This window comes from Dermochelys coriacea, chromosome 6 (genome assembly GCF_009764565.3).
Source record: "Dermochelys coriacea isolate rDerCor1 chromosome 6, rDerCor1.pri.v4, whole genome shotgun sequence".
Classification (NCBI taxonomy): Eukaryota; Metazoa; Chordata; order Testudines; family Dermochelyidae; genus Dermochelys; species Dermochelys coriacea.
In genome coordinates, this window is record NC_050073.1 from 17,612,980 (window position 1) to 17,631,161 (window position 18,182).

An 18,182-nucleotide genomic window follows, 5' to 3' on the forward strand; every position below is an offset into this window, starting at 1 on the left:
GGGAGTGGCTGTGAACTGAAAATACAAGGTGGTGGAAAATGCCCCTAAAAGGCCTGTGATGAGCTCTCAGGAGCTCTTGTTAGGGGTTCGTTCATTTGGTTCTGAGGGGTGGTATTTGGCCCCTGGCCCTTAACAGTTCGTTTTGGCACTAGCACAATTACTCACTGTTCTAAAGAGCTCTATTCATCTCCCTTGTCTCTCTCTCTCCTCCCCCACCCTCCTGAAAGTTACAGATGAAAATCCGGTGGGGTTTTCTTTGTTATTCTGACACAGAAAACTAACAATTGTCTCATGGAAACAAAAGGTTGTTCTCTGTCTTTTCTTTCCCCCTCTGAGTGGCTGCCTGTGACAGATCTGTTGTCTCTCCCCTCCTCTGGTTTAGCTGATACTAAGAAATCCACAAAAGAAATATTTTGTGCTAGGCAGGGCTGAGTTGGTCTGGCTGGAGGCTCCTGCCAGCTCTGAGGTCAGCCAGTAATCCCAACATCTTCACAACAAAGACAAAGGCGTCTGTGCCAGTCAGTCCCAATTTCTCTCTGTACCAAAGGGCCATGTAGAGAGAGACGCTGTGATAGGGAGTGTCCTGTAACTTTCCAAATTCAGAGGCTCTTTAAAGCAAGTTGCAAGAATAATTTCAGATGGAGGGTGGGGATATATGTGCATGTGGGGGGCGGGGGGGGGGCGGTTTGAGCCCAGAAGGTATATTCTAGCTGCTTTTATAGCTACTGGTGAGTTTTCACTTCCAGTTCAAGGCTTTCCCCTGTGTTTTGTTTCTCATTGCTGATTACCAGGATATTTGTGTGTCTAGAGCACTTTTCCTCTTTCGCAGCCAGCCTGATTCACTCAGGGATGCCATAGTGATCCAAGCATTTGTGACACCACAGTTGTTTCTGTGGGTTCCAGGCCTGCAGCCTGTTGACTTCAGTGAAAGAGACTCCCATGAGCAAAAGCTGCAGGATCAGGCCTGCAGTGATGAGCTGTGATGTGTCAAAGTCTGGCTTGTTATGGTTCACCCTGACTCTGAGTTTCAGAACCCCCACCAATGGCACAGCAGGCCATCGTCTGGGAATCGTCTGGTCCCTAGCATAGGCTAGAGCAATCCCAAGGCCTACTCTAACTGGAGCTCAGATGCTCTAGCCATTCTAACAGTCAAGAACAATCAGGGCACAGGGATGGTGAGATTGCACACCCAACGTATCCTGAGATGTCCCTAACCTATGGACTGCAAAGGTGTAGGGTTGCCACCTAGGATCCCCCCTTTGCCAAGGAAATGGCCATTAAGCCAACTTTCATCATGCTTTACACTGCTGGGATAGCATAAAGCAGGGAGAAACATAACTGAGAATCAGGAACATAATGTATATGTCACTATTGGTGTACACAGCTCATTACAAGCAGGTAGGGTGATCATGGGTCTCTTAACAATCACATGGAAACAAACACAGTGCACATGATAAAAGCAGGAGCTAGTTGGGGGTCACCAAATGAAATTAAGAGGCCGCAGGTTTAAAATAAACAAAAAGAAGTATTTCTTCACACAACGCACAGTGAACCTGTGGAACTCCTTGTCAGAGGATGTTGTGAAGGCCAAGACGATAACAGGGTTCAAAAAAGAACTAGATAAATTCATGGAGGATAGGCCCATCAATGGCTATTAGCCACCATGGGCAGGGATGGTGTCCCTAGCCTCTGTTTGCCAGAAGCTGGGAATGGGCGACAGGGGATGGATCATGTGATGATTACCTGTTCTGTTCATTCCCTCTAGGGCACCTGGCACTGGCCACTGTCGGAAGACAGGATACTGGGCTGGATGGACCTTTGATCTGACCCAGTATGACAGTTCTTATGTAGGATAGAAGAGCTAAATATAAAAGATAGCCCACATACACATGCCTCTTTCAAATATTTACGTGCATTGGAAAAGAGAATTGGTGGAAAGCATTTTGTTGGGATTACAGCTGTGTCCAGAGGCTACAGCTAGACTGGTGCCCCATTGTACGAGGTGCTGTACATACAGAGTAAGAGACAGTTCCTGCCCCAAAGAGCATAGTCTAAATAGATAAGATGTGACAGGTAAATGAAATAGCCAGGTAGGGCTAACAATAACAACAAGATGTTTTAGCACAGGCTAGCTGAGTGCACAAGGGGTAGCTGTAGTAACCTTCACTCTATATAGGCTTTGATAAAACCTGTTTGCTAAAACGTGGGAGGGCTCTTTAAGATAATATGGTGAGCTGAGGCCTTGTGATAGGTGCCAGCTGCACTGGAATGTCTTTGACATCAGTGCAGAAAATACTCCGTATGTAGAAAATAGATGAAGGAAAGAGAAACTTTCCAGTTAATTGGTTGTTTTCTTTCCCTTAGTACAGCAGCCTGACAGCATCATGATGTCAGAGAGGTATTATGTAAGCGGGCTCCAACAAAAGAAAGAAACCTTTTGTTTAGGAGTGTTCCTCTCCTTTTCCGTCCCTTTCAGCCTCCCATTAGTGTGGTGCCCAGCCTTTGGTTATCCAGCACTCCATCGGGTGACTCATTCCTGTGGTATGAATGGGTACCTTGTACAAGCATGTGCAGACACTTGCAATGTTCAGCTGAGAGCCAGTGGAGGGAGTTTAGGGCTGGGAGTGAATGCCTGAGATTGTACACTCCTATTAAAGCCCAGCCTGTAGATAAAACCCAGTTGTCCCTCACAGGCAGCTGCTGAATCCCAGCAGAGGGTGAAAGAGGAAATCTGACCCAATGGACCAGGATTCTGATTTGGCATGATCTCACTGGGGCAAGGCGTTTTGATTACCTGTGTCTTCTGACAAAGAGGGGAAGTGCAGTGAGAAACGGAGGTGTCACTCAGCAAAAGACAAGCTGTGATGCAAAGGCAAATTTGTTGCCTCCAGTCCTTTGCTTTTCCTAGCAGGGTGTTGTGGTGGTCTGTTTTTTGTAACATACAGATGCATTTATTTGATGCTAACCATGGATTTTTGGAGGGGTGTGTAGCTCCTTTTGTGGGGCCAGGGCTGTAATAATAGATGGTGTGCTGGTACAGCTAGATAGTGAGTGTGTTTCCCATGCAGAACCACATGAGGCTGCAAAGAGAACAGATATCATGGGTGGGGCAAACATGGGACTTTCCAGCATGACTTCTTTCTGTGAAATAAGCTTATGTGCATGGGGCAGTGTCTCTGTCCAGTTCCTAGTGGAGTAAATCACCATCAGAACTGATGGTTTTTCCACCAAATGCATCCGATGAAGTGAGCTGTAGCTCACGAAAGCTTATGCTCTAATAAATTTGTTAGTCTCTAAGGTGCCACAAGTACTCCTTTTCTTTTTGCGAATACAGACTAACACGGCTGCTACTCTGAAACCATCAGAACTGACACTACCTGACAATCGTAGCAGAAGAGCCACAGTTAGAATGAATATGGAGCCATGACAGTCCCTAGAGGTGGTGTCTCCAGCTCTAGGCAAAGTTCTCTGGTGGGGCAGTGTGTGGGGAAGACGGCCTTGCCGAGTGCTGTGCAGTGCCTGTGCTGTGATGACATAGAGTATTACGGGATGAGCCCGAATTTAAGTCCTTAGAGCTGTAGAATGACCTGGTCGTAGCCGCTTAGGTGACCATCGCCATGTTGACATGACATTCAGGATAGTAGCTTAAACGAGGGCAGGGCATAGCCCTGTTTTCTGAGAAAATTGTACATGATGCGTAGATCCTACAGCACTGGATGGTTTAGAAAGAGAGCATTGGTTGGTCTCCAGGGATGGCAATTTGATTCCTTCACCACTTTAAAATTACATTAAGAGCATTTTTTGAAATTTTAAACAGACACAAGGGCTGTAAAAGATTAAACAGTATGCCCAGGTTCAGTTCATCCCTTCTCTATCTCACGGGACTCAACAGAGTTACACCAAGGGTGGAGGTCAACCCTCCACGGTTAATTGTTGCGGGTGAAATTCACTTCTAGGGCTTACGTACCACTATGACCAGTACGATGTACGCACTGCTTAAGGTGAAGCTCTGTTATGAGGGTTTACTTGGGACCGGTGTGGTGCATAGGGATGAATTTCACCCTGTGTGAGTAACAGGCACATTTCAATACAGAGCTCCAGTGCTGATGTTGCACTCTGCATTCTGCTTGAAGGTCCCCAGAGCAGGGAATTTCCCACCCCAAATCAGGGAGCATTGCAATTGCCAAATAGTGCCACCTTGTTGCATTGTTTCCTCCTTTGAACAATTGGCTGACCGTTGAGTACAAAGTCCCTGTACTTGCTGTCTGTGCTGCAGCTTCATCCTTGGCTTCTACTCAATTTTGAGAGTTCGCCCCATAGGATGCATGGTTACTCCCACTGCCTGGTGCAGTCAGATGTTCCTCTCCTATTTAACAAGCTAGTGTTGAGTTTCTACACAGCAACTGGTGCAGCTGCATTTTGTGGTGGGTGGCATCAGCAAATGAGCTGTTGCGTCCGTGGAATCTAGTTAGTTGCATTTAATTAGTTATACATGACTGCTCATATGAACGACCATACTAGGTCACACCCATGGTCCAGCCAGCCTAAAATCTTATGTCCATCGCTAGGCAGTATAGGCTGCTTCAGAGAATGATGCAAGAGCCCCCAGAGAATAGACAATTATGGATTAACTTGCCCAGAGTGATAGTTTCCTCTTAACACCTTTGAGCTATGCCCTGAAACATGAACATTTAGTTCTCTTATACATTTTCTTTATCCCACCTAATGTGACTGGGGTTGTTCTTAACCAGATCAGTGTCCTGACTCTTTTGGAACCACGCTGAACTCTTGCCTTCATGATACATTGTAGCAGAGAGTTCCTCCTGCTAAGCATGCATCATGTAAAAAGAGAGATCCTGATATCAATAAATGTTACTTTTCGATTTCATTGGATACGCCCTTGTTCTTGAAGTAGGAAAAAGGGTAAATAGGAGCCTGTCTCCTCCAGTTCAGCTGTAATTTCTGTCTTGCCCTTTACTAGATACATTTATATCACTATTACTCTCATCTGTCCTTTCTCCTCCACTTCCTACTCTTTGATAAGCCCACTTGTTGCTGCCTGTCTTAAATTACATTATAACCTTTTCCATGCCCAGCACCCAATACAATGAGCCCCTCATACTGATCAAGTCCTTTGAGAGCTGCTGTAATACAAACAGTAATACTGATAGATTTAAGGCTTTTTCCTGATAATCTAAATTTAACTTCCAGGACTTCTCTCCCATCCTTTCTGATGCTCTCTTTTAACATAGACAATTTTACCATTGTTTTGCAGTACTTCATATTGCTGCTGTGCATTTTCCTGCTTGAGATCATTGCTGGTATCCTGGCCTATATCTACTACCAACAGGTAAGTGGATGTCAAGCTAAGAGGATCAACCCAGAGAGAGAGGGAGCAGCTACTTATCACCCAATTTCTATTTAGAGATTGGGCTTAAACCAACATTTTCAAGGGCTTTGAATCCGTGGTTTGGTTTGGGCCCATCTATTCCTCACCCCAGCTTGATCCCTCTTTACGTCCCTCAAAATACAAAATGCATCAGGTTATAAACCATATTTGAGAAGGCATTAGTCTGTTATGTGTGTATTTGGGAGTCAGATACAGTTCAGCTCCTTCCTGCACATCATCTTTTCTCCCCCTCCCTCTGTGATGCCTTATGAAGAGAGCTGTTGGAGTGGAGTCTTGTTTCTAGTACAGAGGATCAGCCTGAGGATTTTTCTGATGCCCAGAAAGGTAACACAGGCAGTTGTAATTACAGTTGTGCCATCTAGCATGTCCATGAAGCAGAACATAAGAATGGCCCATCTAGCCCAGTATTCTGTCTTATGGCAGATGCTTCAAAGGGAATGAACAGAACAGAGCAATCATCAAGTGATCCATCACCTGTTGATCAGTCCCAGCATCTTGCAATCAGAGGCTTAGGGATGCCCAGAGCATGGGATTACGTCCCTGACCATCTCTACTAATAGTCAAGTAGAAACACTCCCTGCTAAACCCAGCAAGCTCATAGACGGGAAATGGTCTAGCTGGGGATAGAGCACCACCGCCGCAGCTCAGAATATCTCTGAGGGTCTGCTGCAGTCAGAGACAACTGATCTTGAAATCCCCACGAAGGAGCGATGGCTTCATGTTATCACACTGGATATGGCCAACGAGAGGCATACCGCTTGGGAGGCTCCCTCAGACAAGGCTGCCCACATGTCTTCTCTTCCCCCATCCTTTGAGGGAGACTGGGTGTCTGAAGAGGGCAGACTGTTGGAGATTGTCTGAGGAGGTGTGTCTGACAGGGAAGTGTACATTGCAGAGGGCTGCAGGCGTTTTCAGTGGCTCTGGGTTCACATACTGTAGGCTTCCCTGGATTACACCCTTAAACTGGGAATTTTCATCCTGCCTCAGGGCTCCCAGATTTTGCCCCTCCGCCCCCAAGGGCGGCATTAGCAGTTTGCCTGTAGCCAGAGAGCTACGCCTCATTTGTATCAAGTGGAATACATTCCAGCTGCCTCTGTCTTTAATATGGAGGGATCGGCCCCATGGAGGCTATTGGACCCAGAGAGCCATGCTCCATGTGGACCTGAGCAAAGACTAAAGTAACACGTGGCAATCGATGAAATGGTGGAAACTTCCTGGATTAAGGTGGAGTGTAGCATGCTGGGATTGTAGTCTCTCTGGTAGAGCTGCAGACTGCTTTGTAGATCACCCACTGGCATTTGGCTTACTAGCTGCACTCATTCCCCCCCACCCCCCCATGCTCTTTTATGTAAAAGTCCTTCCTTCCTGGGCTCCTGCTGCTTTCTCTCTTTGCAGTTGGTTTTCTTTCTCCCCTTCCCTTGCTGTCCTGTCCAATGTGTGCGTGTATATAAACTGTGTGTTTCTTTTGCTGTCTTTGTTCCATGCTGCAGTTCTTCCCCGTGAGCCTGCAGGTAACTGCTTTTTTCCTGAGTAATATTTCCGCCAGTGGACTCTGTCTCTTTGTTTGCCTTTGGTGCCCATGAGCTCCCAAACTTTTCTTCTCATCTTTGCTCCCTAAATATTTTGCGCTTCTAAAGAGCCTCCCATCCCAAGATCTCAAAGCACTTTGCAAACGTTAATGAATGAAGTCTCTCATCACCTCTGCGAAGTAGGTGTTACCCCCGTTTGACAGAAAATTAAGACCCACTACTACATTCAGCAGATTTGAAGTGGGGGAGGAAAACTCAGGCCATATTCCCCCAACTCACTGTAACCGAAATGTTCTTTTCCTGCATTCCACCCCACAATTATTGCTTATTACTAAGAAATACATGTACATAGAGAGGCTTTTCCCTATCTGGCATTCTGGCCTTTCCCCCTGTTTGGTTTATTCAGTGATGCCATCTACATGTGTGATGACATTGTTCAGGAGCACGGGAGAATTGTGATTTCACAGGCATCATTACTGAATGGACCAGGCAAGAGGAATCTGATTAGAAAGGAGGCAGATTTTAGCTATATTTTGTGTATCAGCAGGGATGGGCAGGAAAGGATGTAGCAGTCGAGTGGTGCATCAGCCAGCTCAACAGAGAGAGACATTTGTGGATACATTAGTGTGAGTGTGTCACTGTAAAGGATACTTTTATGCTTGACATGCTCCAAATATCAGACCCTCTTTCTGAGCGACGTCATTCTTGCTTTCTGAACCTATCTCTAGTATCACAAGGGCTGCAGCCAGGGAGGCAAGAGTCTTAAAATCCCTCCTCATGCTCTCGATCTCCTTTTGCGACGTCCCATTCAATGATATAAAAGGTATTTAGACTGTACAACTTCAGTCCAGCAGGCCCAGGGCTCTGAATTCCTAATACTCCTCACCAGATCCTTTTCGATTTAGTGCTTCCAGAGGCATGAGAGCCCCTTTGATCCTAGAGGAATTTTCATAAGGCAAGAATGAGATTTTTTAAGAGAAGGGCAATCCTGTTCTGGGGCAGGTCTGTCCCTCTGGATGGTATCCCTTTCAGTGTGGAGGCAGGCTCATGCTCGGACCCTTGCGGTGCGGCATGCTACAGACGGATACAGATTTGGCCCCGTGAGAGTCTTTTGCACTTTAAAATGGGAGAATGATGTTTAAAGAGCCAGGAGAAGCAAAAATAAGCACATGTGCTTTCTTGGAACCAATAGGGTCTACATTGGAGGTGGGGTTATAGCTTCCACAAAGTTCTCTGCTGTTCTCCAGGAGTGAAGATGATAGAAAATATAAAGGGGTGATGAAAAGGAAGGTGTCCGCCTCATGATTTCACCCCCCCTGCCCCTTTTGTTTAGCTGAGTATGGAGCTGAAGCAAAACCTGAAAGAGACCATGACCCAGAAGTACCGGAAGGAGGGAGAGGAGGGCTTGACGAGCGCAGTGGACAAACTGCAGCAGGAGGTAGGCTTCAAAGACACAGGGAGAATTAAATCTATGATAGAGTTAAAAATTATACCATCCTTAGATCACTGGCTCCTTACCATTGAAGAGATAAAGGTGTTCCCGATGTCATGCTGTCTGGAATGGCCCATGACCATGCACACCAAACTCAGGGCAGACTGTCAAAAAGCAGGGCAGAGACCCCAAACTTGTGGTATGTTCTACAATTGGTTTTCACCAAAGCAGTAACAGACGTGAACTCCTGGATCATTGTACTAGTCTTACCATGAAGTAACAGATAGTTGCCTTGGGCACTCTGGTCTGTCTTGCCACCCAGGCAAGCCAGACTTAGTGACAAAAGGTCACTTACACCAAAAATCACAAAATATTCAGGTTGCTTCCAGTCCCAAGAGAATGCCTTTGTTTCCTAGGTCCAGCCCTTGCAAAAATCCAAACACCAAAGATATAACCATTTTTTCTTATGAGAATCTTTATATGCCTTTCCTCCTAGAGTTCAAACTGATGGGATGAGCGCTCCTGCACATAACTTCTTCCTGGGTGGATGGGACGATCAACAAAGTTTTTGTCCTACATTGGCCCATTTAGTCTTGATAGTCCTCCTTGATGGGCAGGGGAACCACGTTTCCTGCCTAGGTTCACCAGTTCTGAGCAGGCATTTTTACAATTATAAATCAAGACTTTCATATTACCTTATAGCATGCGAAACAGGCATTACAAATGAGATTAATGTATGCAGCAACTTACAAGCGTTCTATTGAGTCCAAACATTAAACACATCCTTTCCAGTCTAACGTCTACCTTGAACATATTAACAAACAAGATGCGCTGGTGTGGTTTCCAGCTATGAATTTGTCAGTGCTCAGCTGACACCTCCAGCCTTGGCAAGAGCTGGCACCTGACTTACCAGCATCACACCCCACTACCCCCAGCTCAGACAGGATGGATATGATGCTGCATCTGCTATCACAGAGACTGGGACTCCTGCTCTCTGAGCAGTGTGACTGCTTGAAAGGGGAAGGGGGACATTCACATCGCTTGCTGAATGAACTAGTGCTGGCCGGTTCAGTATTGATAGCTGCTTCCAACACGTTAATGTTGATTAAGCTTCCCAATACCCCAGAGAGTGAAGTATAATAACTGAAGTGCCCTGTTGCTCCAGGCACTGCCAGAGAGTTGGGGGACTGAGCCATCAGAATGGCTGAATAGTCTTGATAACTTCATAATCCAGTACTTCTCAACCCCTCCCCAGGAGACATGCCCTTTGCTATAGACCTGAATTTATCTCCAGCCCACACCAGTCTGATGTCCCATTGCCTGACTCTCACTTCTGTTATGATACATGTCCATGAGAAGTGCAGGATCACTGACGTGATGTTCTTGGGAGGGTTGTACAGGCTTTAGAACTGACTCCCACCTCGCTGGGGTGGCCTGCCATGGTGCTTTCTCATGTTCCCCATTCTGCTCTGCTTTCTCATGCCCCGTGTTAAGGTGTTGAGCGGCTCAGTGTGTATTCTAGTGCTTGGTGTCTCCTGATTCTGTTTTCGAGGTGCGGAATCCATAGAGCTGAGGGCTTGTGGCTCGTTTAGGTCACAAATAGAGAGAGGTCCAATCTTCAGCAGTCAAAGCAGTGCTGTTTGTGAATGAATAATACTAACCGGCAGCTCTGTAGTACCTGCTGTCTGAGGACCTCAGAGCAATGCACAAAGGTTAATCCGGGCCTTGCCGCTATCGGGGAGTATTTTACAGGTGAGGAAGTAGAGGCAAAGTGCGACTAAGTAACTCACTCAGTGCCCTCTGTGACGGAGATCAGAATTGAACTCTCCTCTCCTGATTCTCAGTCCTTGGCCACAAGCCCTCCTTTCCCCTCATCATTGCCATCAGGATCTGAGTGTGCCAAGGGGCACATGGATGCAGCCCTTTATGGTCTGAGGGCATTCCCAAAAGTGGGATGAGAGACAGACAGCTGTGCGGGGACCCACACAGGGAACAAGCTCCTTCTGCCTACTACAACTACCCCCTAGGCTGTGGGTGTGCTGAACAGCCAAGTTGCCTGCAGTCATCTGTAATTTGATTCAACGTGAGGATGATTAGTGCTGTTCAGTTTTGTTGTCAAGACCACAAGGAGCTGCAGACGAGCCCATCTCTGTACAGAGAAGTAAGTGGCACTGAGGCCACTGCAGCTAAAAGAAAGGCATTGCAGATATTTAAGGGTCATTTTTAGGAACCTTAGACACAAAGGTCGCTCATAAGTAGAGCAGTTCATAAAAACACAGGCAGACATAAGCAGCTGGACTCGCCGATTGACGATGCTCTGTGGGGAATGTCACTAGGAGCTTGGTGCGGTGAGGATGGATGTAGGGGATGGTGCTGTGCTTTCTGGTGACAAACTGCAGACTCACCCTGTGCTTTTGTGCATATACAGTTCAAGTGCTGTGGCAGCAACAATGCTACAGACTGGAGTGAGAGCATCTGGATCAAATCCGCGGAGGCTGGAGGGCGGAAATTCCCAGACAGCTGTTGTAAGACGATAACAGAAGGGTGTGGCCGGAGAGACCATCCTTCCAACATCTACAAGGAGGTAAAGAACAAGCTGATATCAACATTCCCAGGATCACACTGGGGAGGACCTTCTGGCAGGACTGGTTCTAGGCACCAGCAAAGCAAGCACATGCTTGGGGTGGCACATTCATAGGCTCCAACTTTACCTGGCGCCGTTGGGTACTCGCACCGGCCCTGCCCCAACTCCGCCCTTTCCCTCTTCCTGTTCCAACCCCTTCCCCAAATCCTCGGCCCCGCCTCCTCCCCCGGGCGCACTGCATTTCCCCTGCTCCACCCTCCCTCCCAGGCATGGCGGGGGGGCTGCAGGAAGTAATCTTTGGTGGGGGGCAGAGCAACTGCTCCCCGCCCTAACTCACCTCCATTCTGCTTCCGCCTCCTCCCCCAAGCGCGCCACTGCTCCACTTCTCCCCCCTGCCTCCCAGGCTTGCCATGCGAAACAGCTGTTTCACAGCAAGCCTGGAAGGGGGAGAAGTGGAGTGGCGGCAGTGCGCTCAGGGGAGGAGGGAGAGCGCGGCGGGGAGCTGCCAGTGGGAGCAGAGCACCCACCAATTTTTCCCTGGGGGTGCTCCAGCCCCGGAGCACCCGCGGAGTCGGCGCCTATGGGCAGATATCAAGGGGCGGCACATTTCCAGGGGGGGCAGCCAAAAATTTTTTTTCTTGGGGCAGCAAAAAACCTGGAGCCAGCCCTGCCTGCTGGGCAGACTGGTTTGGTGCTTCCTTAGGGCTGAATACAAAGCCTATGGAAGTCAGGGGGTGGGCAGGGACTTTCCATTGAAGACTTGAGTTCTCTAACTTTGTTCCCCACCTCCAATCTCAAATGCTGTACTAATCACAGCTGTCATGGGTATGGGATCAGAGCTGATGTCCTGAGTAAGCGTGGTACAAGTTACCTAGGCAGCACCTTGCAGATGGGAGTGTGGATTGGGCAAATAGTTCATTTAAAATCAGTACAGAAGTTGCCTTCCAGCATTAAAAAGCTCGAGGAGCATGTTAAAGAATCCTGTGCAGCAGACAGCGATAGCGACTTGCAGCACAAGGAGCAGGAAACTTAGTTGTGGGTGGGGAACATGACGCTGACGAGTGCACCCCAGGAAATGGGGAAGGGAAGAATAGGAAGCATGTTGCTGATGGGGAAAAGTGAGGCTGGCCTAGTGCTTCTCCTCTTCAGTTCCACGCAGGAAACCTGGGTTTGAGTCCCACGATGCATGTGGTATCCTAGCAGCTTTGGCTTTGGCAGGCTTTGAATGGAGTCCCATCCAGCCCTCATCTGGAAGGGTGCTAGGATGGTAGGGAAGATGGATTTGGCCTCCAGCATGAAGGAAAGCGGTAGGAAGAGGAGGGAAAGGGGGTGTTGTAGAGTCAAATTAGTAGAGTCCCCATTGGCTAGAGTTGGGCTAGGCAGTGTTTTGAGTAGAGGAGAAACCCTGCTTTACCCCAACAAACAAAATAATCAACAAATTAGCAGAGCACACAAATGGGTAACTAAGCAGTCATCTGCCTGACTTGTGGAGGGGTGAGGTCTTGCGGGGGGAATTGATTGTGGCACCCACCATATTGTTGCCCTTTTTGACCTGAGCAGCTAGTCAAATTTTGAGGCCCTGAGGATGTTCCAGTTAGAAGTAGGAAGCAATGGAGTCCGGTATTCTCTTTAATGAAATCTTATTTATTTATAAGGAGTGCACCAAGTCCTGCTTCTCGGGAGGAACCAGGAACAAAAGGAGCCGTTTTTTTAGTTAACCACACCAAGAGAGACCCCAAAGCTCTCTCTAGCTTTCCCCAAGATCACACAAGCTACTGCTTGCTTGGCTTTCTTGCTTTTGGCCTCTGCTTCCCTTTCCATTCTTGTTTGTTCTCAGTTTCTGTGTGTTCTCAATACTGAGTATAACCCTGCTCCCACATGGGGCTAGTTTCTGGGCAGGCTCTAGAAGGCCTTGTTTTAGGCGTGTTCCCTTAACTGTCTCTTACAGCTGCTGTTCACACATAGGTTGAACAAGGTTTTAACTAAGCCTATAGCAAAGTTTCACCTGACTCATAACAGTATAAATACATTTGCCTCAACCTAGGGACTGTTCACTGGCTTTCTAGCTTGATTTTCCCAGCAGCATAGCCAGCGCCTAACCTGTGGAGTCAGCACTTTGGCTGGCTGCCTTGAGACTGGTAATTAGAGGGGTGGGGAATGCCTGCTGGAATCTTTTCCTTGTTTATCATTTCCCATGATGGAGACACTGCAAATGAAGAGGTGGCCCCTTTTAAGTCAGATATTCCTTCTCACAGGGCATGTGCTTTCAGTAGGACTCGCGTGAGGATTAGACAGTTTTAGGAGCATGAGTAACATTTGCTGCTAAGTTGAGCAGATCAGACAGATACAAGGGAAATCAGCCCTCATGCCTCTGGGCATGAATAGTGAGGATGGAACCTGAGACTCTCTGGTTCAGCACAATTGCCTCAAGTTCAGCTGCTTAGCCAGACTGCTCTGAGCTAGGAATGTCAGGAGAAAAGGGCGAGGTCAGGAGATTTGTGTCTCTGGGCTGGTTGGCTAGAACTGGGTAGAGCCTCTTGCCTGCCACTTCCCCCACATCTGCTCCTGGCCCCAGCAAGGAAGTCCAGAAGTGAAACCAATGACGGAGGGCCCACAAGGCAACCCTGGGACAGCGTAACAGAGGAGCCCATAAAGAAAAGGAGTACTTGTGGCAGCTTAGAGACTAACAAATTTATTAGAGCATAAGCTTTCGTGAGCTACAGCTCACTTCATCGGATCCATTCATTGGTGGAAAAAACAGAGGGGAAATTGATATACACACACAGAGAACATGAAACAATGGGTTTATCATACACATTGTAACGAGAGTGATCACTTAAGATAAGCCATCACCAGCAGCAGGGGGGGGAAAGGAGGAAAACCTTTCATGGTGACAAGCAAGGTAGGCTATTTCTAGCAGTTAACAAGAATATCTGAGGAACAGTGGGGGGTGGGGTGGGGGGGGAGAAATACCATGGGGAAATAGTTTTACTTTGTGTAATGACTCATCCATTCCCAGTCTCTATTCAAGCCTAAGTTAATTGTATCCAGTTTGCAAATTAATTCCAATTCAGCAGTCTCTCGTTGGAGTCTGTTTTTGAAGCTTTTTAGTTGAAGGATAGCCACTCTTAGGTCTGTAATCGAGTGACTAGAGAGATTGAAGTGTTCTCCAACTGGTTTTTGAATGTTATAATTCTTGACGTCTGATTTGTGTCCATTCATTCTTTTACGTAGAGACTGTCCAGTTTGACCAATGTACATGGCAGAGGGGCATTGCTGGCACATGATGGCATATATCACATTGGTAGATGCACAGGTGAACGAGCCTCTGATAGTGTGGCTGATGTGATTAGGCCCTATGATGGTGTCCCCTGAATAGATATGTGGACAGAGTTGGCAACGGGCTTTGTTGCAAGGATAGGTTCCTGGGTAAGTGGTTCTGTTGTGTGGTGTGTGGTTGCTGGTGTGTATTTGCTTCAGATTGGGGGGCTGTCTGTAAGCAAGGATTGGCCTGTCTCCCAAGATCTGTGAGAGTGATGGGTCGTCCTTCAGGATAGGTTGTAGATCCTTGATGATGCATTGGAGAGGTTTTAGTTGGGGGCTGAAGGTGATGGCTAGTGGCGTTCTGTTATTTTCTTTGTTGGGCCTGTCCTGTAGTAGGTGACTTCTGGGTACTCTTCTGGCTCTGTCAATCTGTTTCTTCACTTCAGCAGGTGGGTATTGTAGGAATGCATGATAGAGATCTTGTAGGTGTTTGTCTCTGTCTGAGGGGTTGGAGCAAATGCGGTTATATTGCAGAGCTTGGCTGTAGACAATGGATCGTGTGGTATGATCTGGATGAAAGCTAGAGGCATGTAGGTAGGAATAGCGGTCAGTAGATTTCTGATATAGGGTGGTGTTTATGTGACCATCGCTTATTAGCACCGTAGTGTCCAGGAAGTGGATGTCTTGTGTGGACTGGTCCAGGCTGAGGTTGATGGTGGGATGGAAATTGTTGAAATCATGGTGAAATTCCTCAAGGGCTTCTTTTCCAGGGGTCCAGATGATGAAAATGTCATCAATGTCGTGCAAATAGAGTAGGGGCATTAGGGGACGAGAGCTGAGGAAGCGTTGTTCTAAGTCAGCCATAAAAATGTTGGCATACTGTGGGGCCATGCGGGTACCCATCGCAGTGGAACCCATGTCAGAGATGGAGTTGGGGGCTGCCTTTTTTGCCTCTCACTGCCCGCACAGCTGCCCAGTTGGCCTACAGGGTGGGTGCGGTGATACCTTTCATTGGACCAATTTCTTTTGAGCTACACGGAGCTCATCTTGTCTCTCACACCAACAGAAGTGGGTCCAGTAAAAGATATGACCTTACCCACCGTGTCTAATACCTTGGTACCAATAGGGCCACTGCTACACTGAGAGTGAGTGCCCAGGGCTTGGAGGCTGGGTTAGCTGGCGGGAGAGCCCATCGGTGGTGGAGGCCAGGTTAGCTGTGGAGAGCAAGAGACTGTGGGATAGCGGGGGGATGGGTTAGTTCTGAGGAGAGAGAACCTATCGGGTATCAGGGGCTGGGTTAGCTCTCGGGAAAGAGCCTGCACGGTGCCCCCAGGGTTTGGCTAAGAGAGGGGGAATTCAGGCAAGATTTTAGTGGGTTTGAAAAAATTAGACAAGGGTTGGGGTCATGAAAGTAATAATGGCTCCAGAATGGGGCAGCTAGGGATAGTTTAGATTTTGAAGTCCAACCATGGAACAAGCAAGGCCTGGGCCTCTCCACCCCAACCTCCTCTGCCTGTATGTTACACTCCTCTCCCTTCCCTTTGTTTCTCGCTGTAGGTTGTAAGCTCTCTGGGGCAGGAGCCTTGTTAGCCTCTGTTTGGAAGCTGCCCTTTCCCACAGAAGATCTGTCTCGCTAGATTAACCCACTTAATCATTTAAAGACCCTTGGATCAATATTCAGCCAACCCTGTTGCTGCTTCTGTGTCAGCAATGGCTTGGCAGGGCTGGGAGGGGAGCAGGCTGCCAGCCAAGGACACAATTACAAGATGAAGGCGGGCAGTGCCTGACCTTTTAGGGCCCACGCTGCCCCACCTCATCGCTCTTAGAAACAATCCTACATGGAGTTCTCCTTTAAAGGGCTTCTGCTGTTTTAGGAGACCTTGTGGCTGGTGCAAACTGAAATTCCTGGAGACCCGGCAAGGGCTTCCATGTCCTTTTTCAGGTCAAAGCCGTTACAGTCGTCGGGTGGAGCCTTTGGGGTCACTGGGTATCGATGCAGTATCCCCTGCAGACAGGTTCTGGCAAGGATGAGGCTTTCCACATAGCTTGGGGTAAGATTTCCTCCCTGCCACCAGAACTCAACTCAGCCCCAGGCGTATGGGAGGTCATGGCCTCACCCACCTCTGGCTGCAGGGCTGATGTTGGTCTCGGTGAGGGGTCTGCCTCCCCATCATCTGTGCCCAGCTGGACTGCTGTCTTAGCCTAAGCTCTGCGGTCACTGCCTCGTTTGCTTGCCATTTGTAAGGCTGTTGCCCTGGACCTATTGAAGCCTGCTTGCCATTTCTGGGGAGCTGCCAGGCTCCCTGCTATCACAGTGGTTACTGTCCATGCTGTACTGTTACGTTTGGTATCTGTAACAAGGGTGGAAGTTTCAGAGTAGCAGCCATGTTAGTCTGTATCCGTAAAAAGAAAAGGAGTACTTGTGTCACCTTAGAGACTAACAAATTTATTTGAGCATAAGCTTTCGTGAGCTACAGCTCACTTCATCAGATGTAGCTCACGAAAGCTTGTGCTCTAATAAATTCATTAGTCTCTAAGGTGCCACAAGTACTCCTTTTCTTTTTAAGGGTGGAAGTGTAGATTATGAGCTCTCTGTGTGCTGTCTGTACAGCACCTAGCATGATGGGACATTGATGCCTGACTGGCGTTCCTGGATGCCACCATAACACAGATAAGAATAAGTTGTATCAAGGAATCCGTCCTGTTAGTTTTCACTGCCATTCATTCACCCATCTTACAGAGTTACAAACGTTGTAATGCACGAGGGGCAAGGGATTAAACCAAAACTTAATTCCCATCTATCTTTCCTGTTCTCTCTCCCCCTTCCCCCTCCCCAGGGCGGCTGCATCACTAAGCTGGAAAACTTCATCCAGGAACACCTGAAAATTATTGGAGCGGTGGGGATTGGCATTGCTTGTGTTCAGGTAAAGGGACTGACTGACTTCTCGGGATTGGGGAAGCTTGGCTCACGTTAGAAGGACTCTAGGCCAGTGAAGTACCATCTGCTGAGCCCAGAGCATGGCTAGGGAGTTATGGCACTGATCCATTGGAAGTATGGTGTGTGGGTCTTCACAAACTGTGCTAATCTAAACTTGTGAGATCCAAGGTTCAGATGCCCTGAGCTAGTTCCCTTTCCTTGTGTCTGTAAAATGGAGGCTTTAACTATGCTTCCGAGAGAGAGATTCCGATGCTAAAACCCAGTGCAGTGGGCTGGGAAGAGCTGAGTTACAGGTTTGCTCTGAAATGCGGACACGTCATGGGTTCTGCTGTTATCTGTTGCAGACTGAGGGAGACCTCTAGCGGGGACCCCCACAATTGCCAGCATAGATGTTGCCGATCTGAAGTAGTTTTGTGCCCTGATTTTTTTCCTTTGCTTTGTCACCGGAGGTGAACGGTGCTGTGGTCTTGATACCACTGTGAGGATAATGTGAAAAAGGGACACACATTCCAGGGGCGGTACATGTCATCTTAGCCTGCCTGTACCTTAGAGGAAAGGTGCAGGGTATTCTCTCTGGTTCAAGATTCAGGCTTTCCCAGGGGAACGACAGTGGGATATGATCTCAGTTCCCTTTTTTTTTGTCTAGTAACTCAACTGCACCAATTGGATGTCTGTGACTTGTTGTAGGGGGAGACACCCTACTTTGCTCATCATCTCTCCTGCTGTTTTATTGAAACACAGAGTTTGGGTTTCCCAAATGCTCAGCTCATCCATTGAGCACCCATTGCAATTAAGATCCAGTAGAAATGTTACAAGCTGCTTTCTCCTCATCCTCTCTACAGCCAGAATGACTCCTCCCCTTCCAGAGCTCCTGAAAGTACAGTAAATTCTCAGATGCTTTAAATCCTAAGGGGCCTGATTTTCTGGAGGTGCTGAATACATGCAGCTCCCAGCGACGTCAGCTGGAGTTGTGGGTGCTCAGCACTTCTGAAGATCAGGTTCTGCGTCAGATAGAGGAGTCAAAC

At 47.9% G+C, this 18,182-nt stretch overlaps 1 protein-coding gene across 4 annotated transcripts in view; it reads left to right on the plus strand.

The window, feature by feature from the left end:
* CD151 (CD151 molecule (Raph blood group)) overlaps nt 1-18,182 on the plus strand; it is a 62,514-nt gene that overhangs the window by 38,553 nt on the left and 5,779 nt on the right. For 2 of the 4 annotated variants that reach the window (XM_043517849.1, XM_043517848.1), the window contains 5 exons: nt 5,276-5,350; nt 6,901-6,921; nt 8,273-8,377; nt 10,800-10,955; nt 17,057-17,143. In XM_043517849.1, the coding sequence (XP_043373784.1) occupies nt 5,276-5,350; nt 6,901-6,921; nt 8,273-8,377; nt 10,800-10,955; nt 17,057-17,143 (444 nt within the window). The remainder of the gene's footprint in view (nt 1-5,275; nt 5,351-6,900; nt 6,922-8,272; nt 8,378-10,799; nt 10,956-17,056; nt 17,144-18,182) is intronic. The other 2 variants (XM_038404944.2, XM_038404945.2) reach the window with 1 other exon arrangement.